This window comes from Dipodomys merriami, unplaced genomic scaffold (assembly GCF_024711535.1).
Source record: "Dipodomys merriami isolate MVZ:Mamm:240054 unplaced genomic scaffold, mDipMer1.0.p SCAF_202, whole genome shotgun sequence".
Classification (NCBI taxonomy): Eukaryota; Metazoa; Chordata; class Mammalia; order Rodentia; family Heteromyidae; genus Dipodomys; species Dipodomys merriami.
This window is the reverse complement of record NW_027203405.1, coordinates 875744-892128: the sequence shown is the minus strand read 5'-3', so window position 1 is coordinate 892128 and position 16385 is coordinate 875744. Positions and strand designations below refer to the sequence as shown.

Below are 16385 nucleotides of genomic sequence, written 5' to 3'. Positions count from 1 at the left end.
CCATGTGGTCAGCATGGACAGGCCTGACCCCACCAGAGGTTCCAAGCACCCAGCAGGGAGGAGAAGATGAAGGGTCAAGCCAACCCCACATTCAGCAGGGAAGGCAGCGACGGGACAGACAGAGCCAGACCCATAAGCCTCTGGGTGGAAGGAAGGAGACCCCCAAACCCAAGGAGGGTGCCAGAAGGAGGAAGATTCAAAGCCCACAGCCAGGCAGCCTGGCAGAACCCCCAGGCCCACTGCCCAGCAGGGGCTGGAGGTCTGTCCGGAGTCACTGCAGATTAGACAGAAGGGCACAAGACCAGGGCAACTTACTAACTCTAGTCAGAGGCAGCTCAAAATCTGGCCACTTCCACATCGGCGCTGCAAGGAAACACAAGCCTTGTTGGTGGAGCTGGATGGGGGAGGGAGTAGAGGGCTCGGGGAGCAGAGTCCAGCCAGGACGAGGGACGCAGCCCTCAGCACACTCTGCCCCGGAGCAGCTTCCAGTGCCCGCCTTATCCTTAGTCCACAGGGAGCCTGAGGTGGCTCTGAGGGGCGTGCGGCCCAGACAGGCCACCTGCTCCCTCTGCGGCCTGCAGCGGGCCTGCCGAGGCCCTGAGCTCTGAGCCCGGGCACTGTCAGCACGTGCGCGGGCAGCAGCAGGGGGCACCCAAGCCAACTGGGCTGGCATGGCCCTGCCAGGCTAAGTTTGTTCAACAGACTGCCACGGTGCCCTGCAGAGCCAGGAGACTGAGGACGGCCCCGAGCTGGGGTGCACAGAGGCACGGCCTGGCCCACGCAGCCCCGACACGTGCCGGAAACTGGAAGGAGGCTTCAAACCCAACTCGATGCAATAAATAAAACTTTTATTCAAACGGTTAACTGCAGTACAGGGCACAATTCAGATTTAAAAAAAAAATTAAGGAAAGGAAAAAGGAAAAAAAATATTTTCAGCACTTTACATCTTCACACGAGTGTTGCTGACTTGTGTCTACATTCGTCCATTGCACATGGAGTCCCCTGGATTTAAAATCTTTTAGCAAAGTCAGAACGACACAGAAGGTTCCTTACACAGGTCCAGGTTCTGGCTGTGTTTCCCTTAAATATAAAACAGGGCGTGTCTGCCGGAGCGGCCGCTCGCGGACACCACGGGCCACACTCTAGTCCTCGGCAGGGGTGCGGGAGGGTTTAGCTAAACCACACTGGAAAGAGGCGCGTCCACCGCTTCACAAGGGGCTCCCACCGGCCGCGTGCGGACCCCGGCCGTGCCTTGGCTCGGCTGCCCAGAATTCAGTGTGTGAAGAGACAGAACCAGTAGCCACTGAGTCCAGTGTGCTTGCTTCTAAAGTCACCGAGACACACAAAAAGACGAGAGTGCTTAGGAGGCAGCGGGGCCGGGGCCGGCTGCTCCCCGAGGGCCGGAGGCGTGGGGCAGCCTGCCCAGAGCCCTCCTGGGGCCAGCCTCCCAGGCCGGCCACACACACCCTGCCCCCTGCAGCCCAGTGGCCACAGGTGGCTGTGACTCCCTCAAAAGGCTGGTTAAAGAAACAAGTTCCAAAAACAAGTGGGGTGGGGTCGTCTCTGGAGGTCTTTGGAATGTCTGCGTGTGGCCGGGCAGCGCCTGCTCCCGCCCCCGCCCCCGCCAGCACACCGCGTGAGGTAACGCCACCCCGCCCCGGGCGCCGCCGCGCTGCGCTTGGGACACCTGGCCAGCGAGGTCCACCGAGAGGCCCTGTGCCTGGCCTGGTGGGCAGGGCCAGGTGGGCCGGGGCTGGGGTCTCCCTCACAGGAGTGGCCAGCTTCCTCAGGAGGCGCCCCCCCCAAGCGTGGCACGAGCCCCCTTTCTTGGTGCAGCCCTTGGAAGGGGCCTGGGGCAGGTGGGGTTCTGAGCCTGAGCCCCCTCCCTGTTCTAGAAGAGCCGGTGCGCCGGGGTGGGATGCGGGATAACAGTACGTACACCAGAGTCCATGCATATCTGTGTGTGTTCCAGGGAAAGAAGTCCTTTCCCTGTGCCCCCCTTTTTTGTTTTTGCTTTTTTTTTTTTTTTAGAATTTTTCTTCGAGCTCTAGGCTGGCTCGCAGCGAGCCTGAGAAAAGGACTGTGCGCTGTGCACACCGCAGGGCAGGGCAGGGCTGGGCAGGGCGAGGTCGCTGCTGGCCACCGGGCCCGCAGGCCCCGCCTGGCAATGTCTGCTCAAGGCCGGGCCCCCGGATGGTGGCTCGAGCAGGGGGGCGGGGCGCAGGGAGCAGCACCATGGACCCTGGGGGATCAGAGTCTGGGGTCACCAACCAAAAGGCGGGAGCAGGTGGGGAGAAAACCCAAGAACAAACCAACGCGAGCTGAGGGAAACCGACGGAGGCAGGGGAGGGGCTCTTCGGAGCGGCTGCCGGCTCACATCCTCACACTGTGGACACCAGCGTGCCGCTGCCGCTGCGGAACAAAGCACAGGACAGCTGCCACACGCACGCCGCCGGCCAGCGCGGCCGCTGCCTGGCCTCAGGGATGGAGGTGGACGGAGGAGCCAGGACGGAGGTGTGGCCCCGGGGAACAGGTGGCAGCACTGTCCCACCCCGCTCTAGGGAGGCGCGGATGAGGCCGGGTGGGCCTGTGACCCCGTGGCGGCCCGGGCAGGAAAGAAAACCAGGGCAGAGGAAGGGCCTTGGCTGCTCAGAAAGACTCGGAGCCGGGAGGGCGGGTGGCTGCCCGCTCAGGTGCTGGCTCGAGGCCAAGCCGGGCTTCCAAAGGAAGAGGAGCGGGCCTCTAGGTCCCAGGAGAGGGGGCTACCCCGCCGGAGCCCCTGGCTGCCCGCCCGCAGCCCCAAGGACAAGTCTAAAGCCCTTACCTGCTCCCAGACCGGGCTCCGTAGTCATCCAGCCCCTGCGGAGTAAAGAAGCGGTCAGGCTGGGCCGACGCCTCGCCGCCAACCCGGGACCTGGGACCATCCGGACCACGCTGGGGTTCAGACTGGGACCCCAGGAAGGGAAGGTGGGCCCCTATCCCTTCCTCCCCACTCTGGCTGCAATGACTCAAGACTCCTCGGTAGCCCATGGTTCCGAGTAGTGCCATGATGGACCCCCAAATTAACCAAGACCCCTGCGTGGTCCGTGGGCAATTGGCTCTTAGTACAAAAAGCAGTCATCTCCGGACCCCCCTTTGCACACCCTCCCCACAGGAGGACACCGAAGAGCTAAGGCCTGGAAAGAACGCGGCCACTCGCGTGAGTTGAGGACAGGCCCAGCCGGTGGTCTGGGCAGCGGAGGGGCCTCCCTGAGAGCCAGGGCCCTGGGCCTGGACACACCACCATGGGTCTGGAGGTGGGCGTGAATGCAGGCGAGGGCTGTGGCGGGCCTGCTGGCACAGGCTGGCAGGGGGGCAGCTACAGGAGACGACCACCCGCTGACCTGCTTCACACAGGCTGGGCTGGCCCTGGCTACCCGCAACTCCCCGGGGAAGACAAGGGTGCTCAGGAAACAGCGTCCCCAGTATAGACAGCTCCCTGTGTGCACGAGGCCGGCCCTGCCCCGGGCACTGAGGGCTGGTGTGTCAGCCATGTCCCATCTGGACACACCTCCAGGAAGGGGGGCCGAAGGGGGGTCAGGGGGACGGTGGCCAGCAGGGCCCATGTTGAGGACTGTACCAAGTCACAAATCCTCAACCAGAGAACCCGGGGCCCCGGGCCCCGTCAGGCCCGGCCTGTGCCCACAGTCCTTCCATGCAGTCCTTCCCGCCCTGGCCTGACCACTCACCTGGGAGAAGGCGGGCACAGCCACGCTGTAGGGCCTCTGCTTGAAGGCGCCGGCAGTCTGCGTGGGGAAGGGCCGGGAGGACGTGCCGTAGTCGGGAGGGGGGATGGCCAGGTCATCCTTGTCCAGGAGGTTGCCAGTGCTGCTGCTCTTGCCCTGCTGCAGGCTGCGGGAGCACACAGGGCTTAGTGCGGGCTGGGCAGCCCATCCCGGTCTTCCTCTCCAGTGGAATACAGATGTCTGGGCTTTGGGGGCCCAGGCAGAGCTGCACCCTGCCAGCCTGCCCTCTCTTGGGCGGCCAGATACACAGCCCACGCAAGGCCGCCGCCAGCGGGCTGACCCCACAGGCCTCCCCTCTTCCAGTTTCCGCGTCTCCTCACAGGCAGGTCGCCCTGGGCCTGGCAGGATGTCCAGGACAAAGCGCAGCGTGCCCGTTATGCAGGCCACGGTAACGGGCAGCTGTCACTCCCTCTACCAGCCCAGCCGGGCCTCTCGAGGGCTGGGAGGGCTTGCAAACCCCACAGAGGCAGCCGGGGCGTCCCCATCCCACTGCACCACCCAAGAGCCACTCACAGAGCACCCGCTGCTCCTCTCAGCACCCTGACTTCCAGAACCCCTGTGCTGCGTTCCCCTCGCCCACAGCCCTCACACATGCCGCAGCAGCCCTGCCAGGCAGAGGAGCCGCAGCCAGAGTCCAGGCCTCACACGGCGCCGAGCCGGCTGGCAGAGAACCCAGGCACAGCCCCGCTCACCTCATATGCAACCTGTCCCCGCCGTCGCTGTCCAGGACCCGGGTGTATGAGAAGGGAAACCAACCTCTCCTGGAAGAGAGGCCCCAGTGAGCAGCCAGCACCTGCCCCGCACAGCACCCTACGGACCATCACTGGACCCCACGTTGCACTGGCTCCCGGCCTGGACACACTCGGTGGTGGAGGGCAGGCACTGGCGTCCCAGGGTGCCCGCACCCTGTGCTGTTCTGCCGCAGACACCAGACCCACTAAGCCACAGAGCAAGGGATCTAAGCAGCCTCTACTTGGCAGCCCTGTGGACCCCACCACCTGCACCCTAAGGTTGGGATATGGGGGTGGAGTGACCCAGGCAGAGCTGCTGTTCACCTGCCACCCAGGCCCCAGCTGAAGGTCAGAGGAGACATGGGAGGGGGTAGGCAGGGCCCTGGCTCTCGGGCCCTCCCGGCTCCCTCCCCTTGCCTGTGGCTTTCATTAGGCTGCAGCCAAACTCCTTCCGGCCACATGAGCGGAGGGACCACACGTGTCCCTGCGGCCCAGGCTTCGCGGCCTCATGGAGAGCCGGTGGTGCCAGCGCGTCAGACACTGATGCCCCTGGACACTGCCTCACACTGCCCCTCGATGCCCATCTTGCTCACATCTTGGTCTTCTCGCTCTCGCCATAGTGCCAGCCATCACGGGCCTCGGGCACCAGCAGGGTGATGAAGTCGCCTTCTTTGAAGCTCAGCAGGGTGCTGTTGTCACCCGCCGCGTGGGAGAAGATAGCCTTGACCCGCATGCGGCCGTTGCGTTCCAACCCGGCTGCCATGGAGCTCGAGCGCGGCAGAGTCTTGTTCTCAGCTGCCAGGGCAACAATGGGGTAGGAATGACAGGCTGCGTATGGCAGAGGGAGCCCAGGACATAGGCCAGGGAGCCCGGGTGAGGCGGGCACTGGGCACTGTCAGGGCCCTGGTTAACCGGACCTCCCCCAGCCCGTCCACCTGCTCCTACTTCTATGCCACGGACAGGGCCCCGGCCCAGCTGCGCTGCGTCCCAGCCTCAGGCTGGCTCACGTTGCACGCACTCACACACAGCACACCCATGCGTACAAACTCGCACCTACACACGTATATACACACATGCACACTGCCCAGGGGTACGCACACACATGCCATGAAGACACACATCATGCACATGCCACCCACATATCTGAACACATGCACACCACACACATGCATCTGCACAAATGCTTGTCCACAGGTAAATGTGCACACAGGTACACACGTACAGCGGATAGGAGGCACATGCTTGTACATGCACACACACGCGCGCACACTCACACAGGCCTCAGTTTTCCAGGCTGTAGTACCACTGAGGCCTGGGAAGTCACAGGGGGTTCCAGCCCCGCCCCCACCCTCCCGCGGCCCCTTACTGGTGGCGTAGCTGTTCTTCGGGGTCACGCTCTTGCGCACGGGAAGTGTGTTGGAGTACGAGTCGCTCAGCTTGCCCTGAGACTGCGGGGGAGACAGGGATTTGGGCTGGGCAGCCTTGCGGTCGGCCCAGGGGTTGTAGTCCTCGCTGTCCGGGCCTGCGACGCCATTCAGGACGGGCACATTCTCCTGAGCAGACATCCGCTGGAGGGAGAGGAGGCAGGGGCGGGGCGTCGCTGGGGGCCAGCTCGGGAAGGAACCCTCTACCCCATAGGGGCCCTGCCCTTTGGTGGACAAGCTACTGTAAATGGGGACCACCTTCCCTCCATACACTCCCCAAGACCCAGGACTCACCCCCACGAATGGTGCCAGCTCTGGGGGCACCGGCAGGGGCTTGGCTCCAGGAATGGGGTCTGAGATGATCAGGTTGGATTTGGAGGCCGACAGGGCGCTGGGGAGGATGGCGCCGTTGCTACTGGCTATCTGCTGCATCAGCTGCACGGCCCGGTCTGGGATCTTGTTGGGGTCGGCACAGGCTTGCTGCCACAGCGGCAGCTTCTGGGCCAGCAGCTCCTTGCCCTGTGTGGCGGAAAGGGGGCGGGAAGGGGGTCAGGGCGGCCGGCTCCGGCAGCGGGTGGGAAGGGGGTCAGGGCGGCCGGCTCCGGCAGCGGGTGGGAAGGGGGTCAGGGCGGCCAGCTCCGGCAGCGGGTGGGAAGGGGGTCAGGGCGGCCGGCTCCGGCAGCGGCGTAGCCCACAGGCCCCTCTGAGTGCACAGGTGCCGAGGTGCTCCACTCTGCCACCCCACAGTGAGGCGGGGCACCTGGGAGCCCAGCCATGCGAGCGTGGCTGTGGAAAAGGGCCCTGTGCACCAGCGAAGCTGTGTAGTCAGGACAACACCAGGGTGAAGGGCACCTCAGTGGCTTGGAGGAAGGAGAAACAGCCCAGCTGCTGGAGCTGCAGAAAGGTGGCCCCAGCGGGAAACAAGAAGGGCTCGCTGCTTCTTCCCAGCCTTCCCTGGGGCGTCTGGGGCACACGGTGGGGGCATGCCCAACACAGCGCCAAGTGCATGAACATAGAGCGGACATGGAGCTGAGGTTGGCGTTAGGGGTCCTGTGTCTGCTGCAGGAACTCAGGGACTGGCAGCAGCTGTGCACGGCCCCAGCCATGGGCTAGGCAGCCCTTGCTCTGATGGCATTATGCGGAGAGGACTGTAAGGGCTGCTTTACAGCAGCCAATCAGGACCTGACACGGGCCTGGTCCCCACTAGAGGGCGCAGACGACCGCATCTGGCCTCCCCACACAGCCTGTGCGGTAGAGTCCAGGCATGGAGGACACAGGTGGGAGTCCTGTCATGCTCTTCACGCTGGGGCGGATGCCTGGATACCAGGAACTCTCCCTGTGGGGACTGCAGGGGCTCAGCGGGAGGAGAGGCATGGCTGGAGGGCCCTCCCACACCGAGAGAACACAGATGCCGTCCTGCCCTTAATCTGCACCTGCCCACAGCCAGAGCAGGCCTAGGCAAGTGGAGAAGCCTCTGGGGGAAAAGGGATGTTTGTCTCCGTGATGCCCCAGACCAGAGGGACCAGATTACATTTGTGGGAATATATGCCTCAGTGTCCCATGCTGGTCCCTAAGGCACATCTTCACTTTAAAAGTAGGGGAGGCCAGGCACCTGTGACTCACACCTGTAATCCTAGCTTCTCCGGAGGCTGAGATCTGAGGATTGCGGTTCAAAGCCAGCCCAGGAAGAAAAATTCATTAGACTCTTATCTCCAATAAGCCACCAGAAACCTAGAAGTGTGCTCAAGTGGTAGAGCACTAGCCTTGAGCTGAAGGGCTCAGGGACAGTGCCCAGGCCCAGAGTTCAAGCCCCACGACCAAAAAAAAAAAAAAAAAAGAAAGAGGGGCCGGGTGCTAGTGGCTCACACCTATGATCCTAGCTACTCAGGAGATTGAGATCTAAGGACCCATGTTTGAAGCCAGCCTGGGCAGACAAATCTGAGACTCTTACATCTCCAATTAACAAAAAGGCAGAAGTAGAGATGTGGCTCAAGTGGTACAGCACCAACCTTAAGTGAAAAAGGCAAACAAGAATGCAAGCCTGAGTTCAAGCCCCAGTACTAGTATCAAAAACAAAAACTTAGGGAAGGGAAAATAGGAGGAAAGGCCAAGTAATAAAGAGAGTTAAAAAAAAAAAAAAGACATTACAAAGCTGGGAACCAGTGGCTCATGACTAATTCTAGCTACTCAGGAGGCTCAGCACTCAAGTTGGAGGTACAAAGCCAGTTGAAACAAATCCTTGAGACTTTTGCCTCCAACTAAACAGCAAAAAGCATAGAACTAGAAGCAGAGCTCAAGTGATAGAGCTCCAGCCTTGGGTAACAAGGCTGAGTGAGAGCCAGAGGCTGTGAGTTCAAGCCCCAGCAACTGGCATAAAGGAGTGTCTGCACACTTCCTCCTGGGATTCTCTCAAGAACTGTGAGTGCATCTTGGTATCACTGCACTGCAGATAGAGGCCACACGCTACCTGGCCTACTCCAGAGAACACTAGTGTGGGCAGTGCGTGAAGCTGCACCGTCGCGGCTCACCTTGGTGTGGTAGGCAGCAGAGTTCTTGGCCACAGCGCATTGCTTCTCCACCAGGAAGCAGAACCTTCGGCGCTCTTCGGTGAGGGCTGTCTTGTAGCCATCAGATACGTAGCTCTCCAGCTCACCCTGCTTGTTGCTGATGGCGTCAATGTACTATGGGGAAAGAGAAAGGAGAAAGCTAGAGATGACGTGTGTCTGTCATCAAACAAGCGGACCACAGTCTAGGCCCAGGCAAAGAAGAAATCAGACCAAGGGCTAAGAGTGGCTCAACCAGTAGAATGCCTGCCTAGCAAGTGGAGGGATGGTGTCAAAACTTCACCAAACACTAGTCTTAAAAGTCAGTGCAGCTGCGCGCCGGTGGCTCATGCCTGTAATCTTAGTTACTCGGGAGGGTGAGATCTGAGGATTGAGGTTCAAAGCCAGCCCAGGCAGGAAAGTCCATGAAATACTTTAATGAACCACCAGAAAACCAAAAGTGGTGTTGTGTCTCAAGTGGTAGAGTGCTTGCTTTGAGCTGAAGAGCTCAGGGACAGTGCCCAGGCCCAAGAGTTCAAGCCCTGTGACTAACAAAAACAAAACAAAACAAAAAAGTCAGTTCAAACAATTCACACTAAGAGGCCACTGGACAACTGGCCACACCTTTGTGACACGTGAGACACAGAAAACCCCAGGAGAGGAGGAGTTGTAAGGAAGAGCCATGAGGTCAGTATGGCCTGTAGGGTGGGCTTTGCCTGTCCCTCCTCAAGACTTCTCTGCTCGGTGACCTGGCTGGGAGATGATGCACCTGAGGTCTGGGGGCCTCATGTGGCACCTGTACTGAGTGGCTAACAGACCTCGGGCTTCCCGTAGTTCCCATGCCAACACTTGCCAACCACCTTGTCAGTTAACGGGAAGTCCAATCTGTCCTCTGTCAGGGTGACTGGATCACCTGGGCTGGGACGCAAATGAGGATCCGAGAACAAAGTGCCAGCAAGCCTGTGGGTGGCAGTGACGTCTGCAGAGCCCCGGCATGCACTCGGCCGAGGAGGTGCAGGGTGGTCTGGTGGGGCCCCACCGCCCAGGGCAGAACAGAGCGCCCAGGGCTGTGTCTCCGTCCAGGAGCAGCTTCTGCAGCACTGCTTCCTAAGAAGGCCGTCCTCCGGCAGGGGGCAGGCGCCGCTGCCAGGGCTGACTCACAGCTGCCTCAGAGCTGACTCAGCGTGGGTGGGTGGCGGAGCCGTGGGCGGCAGAGGGGGCCAGAGCAGGCTGTTCCCTGGGTCCCTCCCCACGCAGAGCTCAGCTAGAAGGATTGGGGGGGGGGACCAGGTGGGTGTAGGCCTGTCTCTACCAGAGCTACCAGTGCAACAGCTCTGCTGCCAGCCAGTGTTAAGTGTGCCCCAAGGTCAGGGCTGGCACAGAACATTTCTGCCCTGCAGACTCCCACCCCTTCACACGAAACCCCACCCCCCCACACCCCCGGGAGCAACTGAAATGGGCCTCAAAATAGCTGGCTTGCTGCCCCCACCCCAAATCACAGCCCAGACGCGGGGCCTGTGTGAGGGGCCAGGACGAACCTAGGAAGCAAGAGACGGCGGTGCGGGAGACCAGTGAAAGGCCTCAGGGCAGCCTGGGCACCATCCAGCCATCCAGCTTCGTGGGTCATGGTGGTGGAGGCTGCCGCCTCCGCCTCCTCCCTCTCCTCCACACACTGAGTACTTTTCCTCTGGTTACACAATATGCTCCTGTCAGGGCCGCCTCCCGCTCCAGAGCCTCCCCTGCACACTGAAGCTTCTCTGAGAAGTGGGGGTGCAGCACCCACGAGAGCTCAGCCAGGGGACTCTAGGGACTCCTTTTCCCGAGCCTCAAGGTAGAAAGGGCCTGGGTGAGGCCAGGTGTGCTCAGGAAGAAAGAGGAGATGCCCAAGGGGGCCTGGAGAGAAACCCATGCACCTGCCCATACCCAGTATGGGGCCCACGGCAGCCTGGAGTCCCTCTCGCTCCATCTGAGGACTCTGAAGACCAGGGCTCTTCCCTGGTCCTGCCCTTACGCACAGGGGCACAAGGAGAGGCTGGGCTTAGAGCAGGGCAGCTGGGAAGGAGACAAGGCTCACCAGAGATGTAGATTTCTCCAGCTATTGCCAGGCTCAGGGGGCTTGGTGGTCATTCTATGTCCAGCCCAAGGCCTGAGGGGCTCAGCAGCAGACCTGACCACTTGCAAGGGGCACTGAGTGCCAAGAGGAGCAGGGGCATCACCTCAATAGCTTCTGTGTAGGTTATTATCTGAAGGACTTCAGAGAAGGACGTCACCCAGGACAGCAGCGTAAACCAGGCCGCAGGGCCCCCTGGGTCCTCCCTCCCTGAGAATGGCACCTTCTACACAGGCCCAGAGCCTGCCAGCCGCCCACCCACAGCGTTTCTGGGTTTGTAGGCTGTGGCCACCGTCACATGGAGGCCTCTGCTCCCTGGAGTGCAGTGTGGCACAGGGCTCTGGCCTCATTAGCGGGGTCTGGCAGCAACCGGTGTTGGCTGGGGTAGTTTTTTATTTGTATTATTTCTACTTATTCATGTACCCCCAAATCAACTGGCAGCCCCAGAGGTCACCACAGGAGCCCACAGGAGGACTGGGGAGAGACAAGACACGGGATGGGACAAGGTGCCTGAACCCTGTGGTCAGGCTTAAGCCACATGCCCACCTGGATGTCAGCCCGCGTGGGGGCTGCACAGACCCTGGGAGTGGCAGTTTCTGTCTAGGTACTGAGCTTGGACAGGCCCTCAGGCCACAGCTAGTGACATGTGGCTGCCACTTCTGTCTAGGAATGACAGCCAATGTAACTGACCTCCTTTCCAGGCCACCACCTCCTCAGGGAGGGAGACCACAACTTCGCCGGGCAGACCCTGGAAATCTAGGCCAAGCAAGGCGCATCACCTTGTGAGAGGGACAGAAGGAGGACAGGGAGGAGACAGCAGCCACCTCAGCAGGGCTCCAGGCTGCTCCAGACAGCGGGCGGATGGGGCACCCCAAGGTGGGAGTGTTGGAGCTTTCTGGAAACGCACCGAGGACAGAACGCCGCTTGGCCCGTGCTGTGGATGGCCCTGCAATAGGCCATTCAAAATGGTACTGTGCCTGAGCCTGTCCCCGTCCCCCCCACCTCAGGCCCAGGGCCCGCTGTCCCCACCCTCCCCACACTGCCGGGAGGCTCTCTGCTTAGCTGGGTGCTATGGCAACAGCACTATAGAAACGCCCAGCTGAAAGCATTCGAGACCCACAGAACGCTCCCACTTAGTCACCCGGGGCTGAACAGCCCTGTAATCCGAGAAAACAGAAGTGATTGGAAACCGTGTCTCTTCTCCAAAGCAAGCTGGTGACTCAGAGTGGGGGAGGGTGTTCCAGAACAATCTGAAGCTGCTGTGGCTCCTCTTCGGATGGCTGGTGTGGCTTTCCCATGTCTCTCAACCACCTCGGCAGTCCCCAGTGGCCCAGCTCATGAGTGAGAACATGAGGCTGGGTCTTCCTGTCACCACGGGGAGCAGCGATTCTTGCAAGGAGCCAGCTCAGAACGCGATGCCATGCTGGCTTGTGTCAGGGGAGCCAGCAAGGCCCTCAATGACACTCGGGCTGGCGTCTGGCAGTGCCAGACAATGGTTCCCCTGATCTGGAAGGCCTGGACCCAAACACTGTGAGGCCGAGAGCCACTGACAGCTGGAGATGGAAGGGCTAGACACAGTGCCCTGTGAGGACTGTTGCCATGGCTTCGATGTGCCATGTCTGCCCCCAGAGTCAACCTTACTCTCCAGAATAATCTGTTACTCTTGGTTCCAGCCAAGCCGGCCTTCTGGAGGCCACAGAGCCCAATGAGCTCTGGACAGCAGCCCCAGGACGGCTCTGGCAGCTTTGAGAGGAATGAGGGCTGGCAGCCTCGCTCTGTCTCCTCGCCACGTGCCTCACCAGATGCCAGGCCTCTCCCTCTTGGACTCACCAGCCCCCAGGACCATGAGCTGAATCCCCCCCACTCCTGAATCTGTCCAGTAACTAACCTCAGGTGTCCAGTTAAAGCAAGAGAAAATGGACTAAGGTAAACTGTGTTCTGGGTACATCTTTGGCAGGCTTCTGGGACCCACAAATCCCAGGACCTCAATTTTCCTGGGGGAGGAGCTCAGAGCTCTGTATCAGATCAACAAGGGGTGTCTGTGAGCAGCAGGTCCCATCTCGCCCGGCATGCACAGGCCAAGGGTCCCGCCCAGTACTCTGTGGAGCACTGGGGCGCTTGGCGCAGGGGGGGCTTGGCTGCTCTGTCCACACCAGGGCTGAACACGCTGACCAAGGATGGTGGCCACAGATCAAGCTGCCACCTCTCCCCTGGGGACGGCCAGGTCCCGATACAGAGGACCTGCAGCCTCGGGGTTCCCACACTCCCTTTTCCACCCCTGGCTGGTCCTCATCCTGAGGAGAGGTAGTGTCTGCTCTGCAGTCCGGACTGCCTTCAGCTGGGAAAGGATGAGAGTGGGCTCCGTGCCCGCACCCCCCGACACGCTGAGCCGTGGCCCAGCCTCTGCTATTATCCTTTTTGAAGATCTAAACCATGGTTATTTTGTCTTTGCTTTGTTAATTACACAGCCCTTTAAATAGAACAGTTCTCTCCCCTCTCAGACCGCAATCTGGGAGTTTGGGCCTCAAACAGGCAAACCCACTGAGGGCAACACAACCGACTCAAGCTCCAGAGGTGCGACAGCCACCGGACCAGCTGTGTCATGGAAAACAGAGGTTCATAGGATGCAGGGATGCCCACGTGTGGCCCAGCCCCCACGACCACGCTCTAGAGGCCAGCCAGGGCTGCGCCCACCTCCTCCTTCCCAATCAGCTCAGCCAGGACAGGTGAAGGCTGACCTGGGCAGAGGCACAGGCATCCCGCTAGCCAGACCCAGGGAAGGTGGTGGGGGCGGGGCAGGCCCTCTGTCCCTGCACCTGTGGGGTCCCCGCACAGGCGGCTATGGAGCTGCCTCTAAGAACCCTGGTTGCTCAGGCAGGGCCGTTCGGGGCTGTCACCCTCTTGCCCCAGATGGCATGGTCACCCACACCAGGGTGATTCAGTGGGGCTATGGGCCTGCCCATGCTCAATGCTGGCTTATCTGTCCACTTCTAGCTGATCCATGCTGGGCTTTTTCATGGTCTGTATGGAGCTCTTGGCTACCCCTCCCCTGAGCCAGAGCCTGCACAACGCTTCCTCACACTCCGACCCACCCTGCAAGACATGTCTTCGGTGCTGGCAGATTCCCCTCGCAGACCAGGCGCCTCTGAGGCCCGCCCCGCACATCCCACCTTGACTGCGGTCACAAGGGGGGAGAGCAGAGGACTGTCATATTCACAACGGTCTGCTACAAGAGCTAGGCTGGGGGAGATGTCTAATGGGACAAACCAAAACCTGGAGAGATCCAGCTTGCAGGCTCTACAGAGAGGGCCCAGTGTGCCCAGCTTTGGTCAGAAGCTCTAAGGATACAGGCCCGCGGGGGTACAGGCTGCCTTCTGGACTTACCCGTAGGGTGCCGGTGTGACCTGTGTCCCTGGGGAAGGGAACAGGTTGGCCAGAAAGAGGTTCAGGCATTGCCCACCTCCTGGGGCTAGGCCACAGCTAGCGCCCAGGGAGCCGGGCTCCCCTCCACCATGCTGGTACCCTGAGGCCCATGGTCCGCTGGGGAATGGGGTGGACTGTGGGTCGTGCCTGAGCAAATGGCAGAGGCTGGCTGACACGGAGGCCTCCCCTGGCTTCTGCTGCCCGGTGACCATGGACTTGGCCGTGCCTCTCTGGTTCCTGAGGTGGGTGTGGCTGGCCCAGCACCCTGAGGAACACACGCACGTCCTCTACCGGACGATGCCCACTGTCCCTTGGGGAGAGCGTTCCCTTCACACTTCATGTGTACCAGGGAGCAAGGTGCCTGGGGGGGACAGTGCCCTCAGGCCAAGGGGCGGCTCCTCCAACATCCTCTCCTTTATATAAACACTCCGTGTCCTAATTAGTGCCCCAAATGCTTCTGAGCTCCTATTCCCTGACCTACAATTAAAATTAGTTCCTTCTATCGAAATCCCAACATGCGGTCTTAGTTACAAGCCATTCCTGACAGCGTGGCCGCTGCATCCAGCCCAGCATGGAGGCGGCCAGGGCCTGCAGACCTGGGTGTGTGGTTGGCCTTCCTCCCCGGGGAGGATGAGGCTCTCAGCCTCCCCACCCCAAGCAGCTTCACCTCTGTTCCTTTTAGCACCAGAGGCAGTGACCTCGGCCCTGTGGATGGCCTGTCCTCACCCAGCCGGGGCCACGGCCTGGCCTCTGCTGGAGCCCAACGGCGGAAAGGCTGCTGGGGAGAGCGGCACATACTCGGGGGCCTCTAAGTCTGTGGGCTCCGGCTCCGATGGGCGGGGGCCTTGGGATCTCTCTGGTGATCACCTCCCTGTTCCTGGGCGCAGGCTCCAGCCCCACCAGCAATCCCAGAGACTAATCGCCCCAGCAAACCGCTCCTCTCTCAGGGGTACTGAGCAAAACGCACATCTGACAACTGCATCGTGGAGCCTTTCCCCTTGCACTTGTGGCACCACACCTGAGAAAAGCAGGGGCGCAGGGATGCAGCAGGTCTAGTGCACAGACTTTCCCTCCAACAGCCACAGAAGCGGCAGGCGCTGGAGCATGGGCCCAGCTTGACTCAGGGTCCTAGGACGGACCCACGCTGCCTGACAGGTGAGGACACCCTGTGTCCAGGGCCCCCTGGCTCTGGGCCATGGGGAGAAAGTCACAGGGTTGAGGCCCCAGATGCTCTTGAGGGCAAAGGTACAGAGGCAAGCAGAAAAAAGAACCCTCCAGAAGTGAAGGCCGGCCCAAGACCCAAAAGATCCTGGAGGCCAGCCGGTGTGGGGGAGTGCAGCTCTGCAGAGGGGTGGGGTGGAGCAGGGCAGAGCTACAGCAGAACTGGCCCAGGCAACTCCGCTCACGGGCCCAGGGATTTCCTCCCCTTCAAGGGAGAAGGTGCTGCCACACTGAAAAGCCTCAGTGCTCTGCCTAGCCCCCAGCAGCTACACCCGGAGCGGAAGTCATACCCTGGCCCCTGGCCAGGTTGGCAAAGGCGTGGGGCCAGAAGGAACTGTCCCAGTGGCCAGGGTCCCAGAGCAGCCTGGCGGACAGGGCGTCCCAGCAAGGCTGCCGGCAGATGGCCGCAGTCCAGCACTCCTCCCGCCCGGCTCGAGGTACTCAGAGCCAGGCATGGAGGCTCACACCTGCAATCTGAGCTAAGATCTCAGAATCAAGGTTTGAAGCAAGCCCAGGCAGAGAAGTCTGAGACGCTATCTCCAACTAATCAGCTAAAAAGCTGGCAAGGAGGCACGGCTCAAGTGGCCAGCAGTGAATAAAACAGCCAAGCGAGAGCAGGAGGCCCTGAGCTCCAGTCTTTTTTTTTTCCTTTAAAGAAGGACCCAGTCCAGCTATACACCAAGCACACACTACCCTCAAGCTCAGACGTGGGGTAAAGGACTCAAAGGGCACCCTGCCCTGTCCTCTGGCCTCCATGAGGGGTTTGTAGACAAAATGCCTATCCTTCATTGGCTTCCTCCTGTTAAGAAGCCGGCAGCGCTGAGCACGCGCAGACTGTCCACGGCGAGCCAGCCTGCTGACGGGGGCAGCAGTACAGGACCCAGCCCTTCCCAGGAAGGCGTGACTGTCTGGGGAACAATCACAGAACATAAACACTACCTGGTTAAGGGCCAAAGCACTACTCTCCATAAAGAAACAAGGAAGGGCTGGAGAGGAAGAAGGTGGGGGTTCAGGAGAGGAGACAGGACCCAAGTGACAGAAAGGGGGACAGGGCTTTTCCTGTCCATGATGAGATGAGGAAGGCAGGCAAGAGCACCCCACTTCACAAACAGGGAAGCTGAGGCAGGAAGCAGCCATCCAGGGCTGTC

At 60.9% G+C, this 16385-nt stretch overlaps 1 protein-coding gene across 7 annotated transcripts in view; it reads right to left on the bottom strand.

Annotated features, from left to right (window-relative positions):
• Baiap2 (BAR/IMD domain containing adaptor protein 2) overlaps positions 1-16385 on the bottom strand; it is a 67558-nt gene that overhangs the window by 3870 nt on the left and 47303 nt on the right. The window contains exons 7-15 of one of the 7 annotated variants that reach the window (XR_011373846.1): positions 8469-8621; positions 6235-6459; positions 5883-6084; positions 5110-5311; positions 4478-4546; positions 3729-3891; positions 2825-2859; positions 2313-2412; positions 320-363 (exon numbers count right to left, since the gene is read on the bottom strand). Coding sequence is in view for 6 of the 7 variants with exons in the window: in XM_070031610.1 (XP_069887711.1) it covers positions 2382-2412; positions 2825-2859; positions 3729-3891; positions 4478-4546; positions 5110-5311; positions 5883-6084; positions 6235-6459; positions 8469-8621 (1080 nt within the window). In the remaining variant the exon portion in view is untranslated. Of the gene's footprint in view, positions 1-315; positions 364-827; positions 2413-2824; positions 2860-3728; positions 3892-4477; positions 4547-5109; positions 5312-5882; positions 6085-6234; positions 6460-8468; positions 8622-16385 lie in introns of those variants that run through there. The other 6 variants (XM_070031611.1, XM_070031612.1, XM_070031614.1 and 3 more) reach the window with 6 other exon arrangements.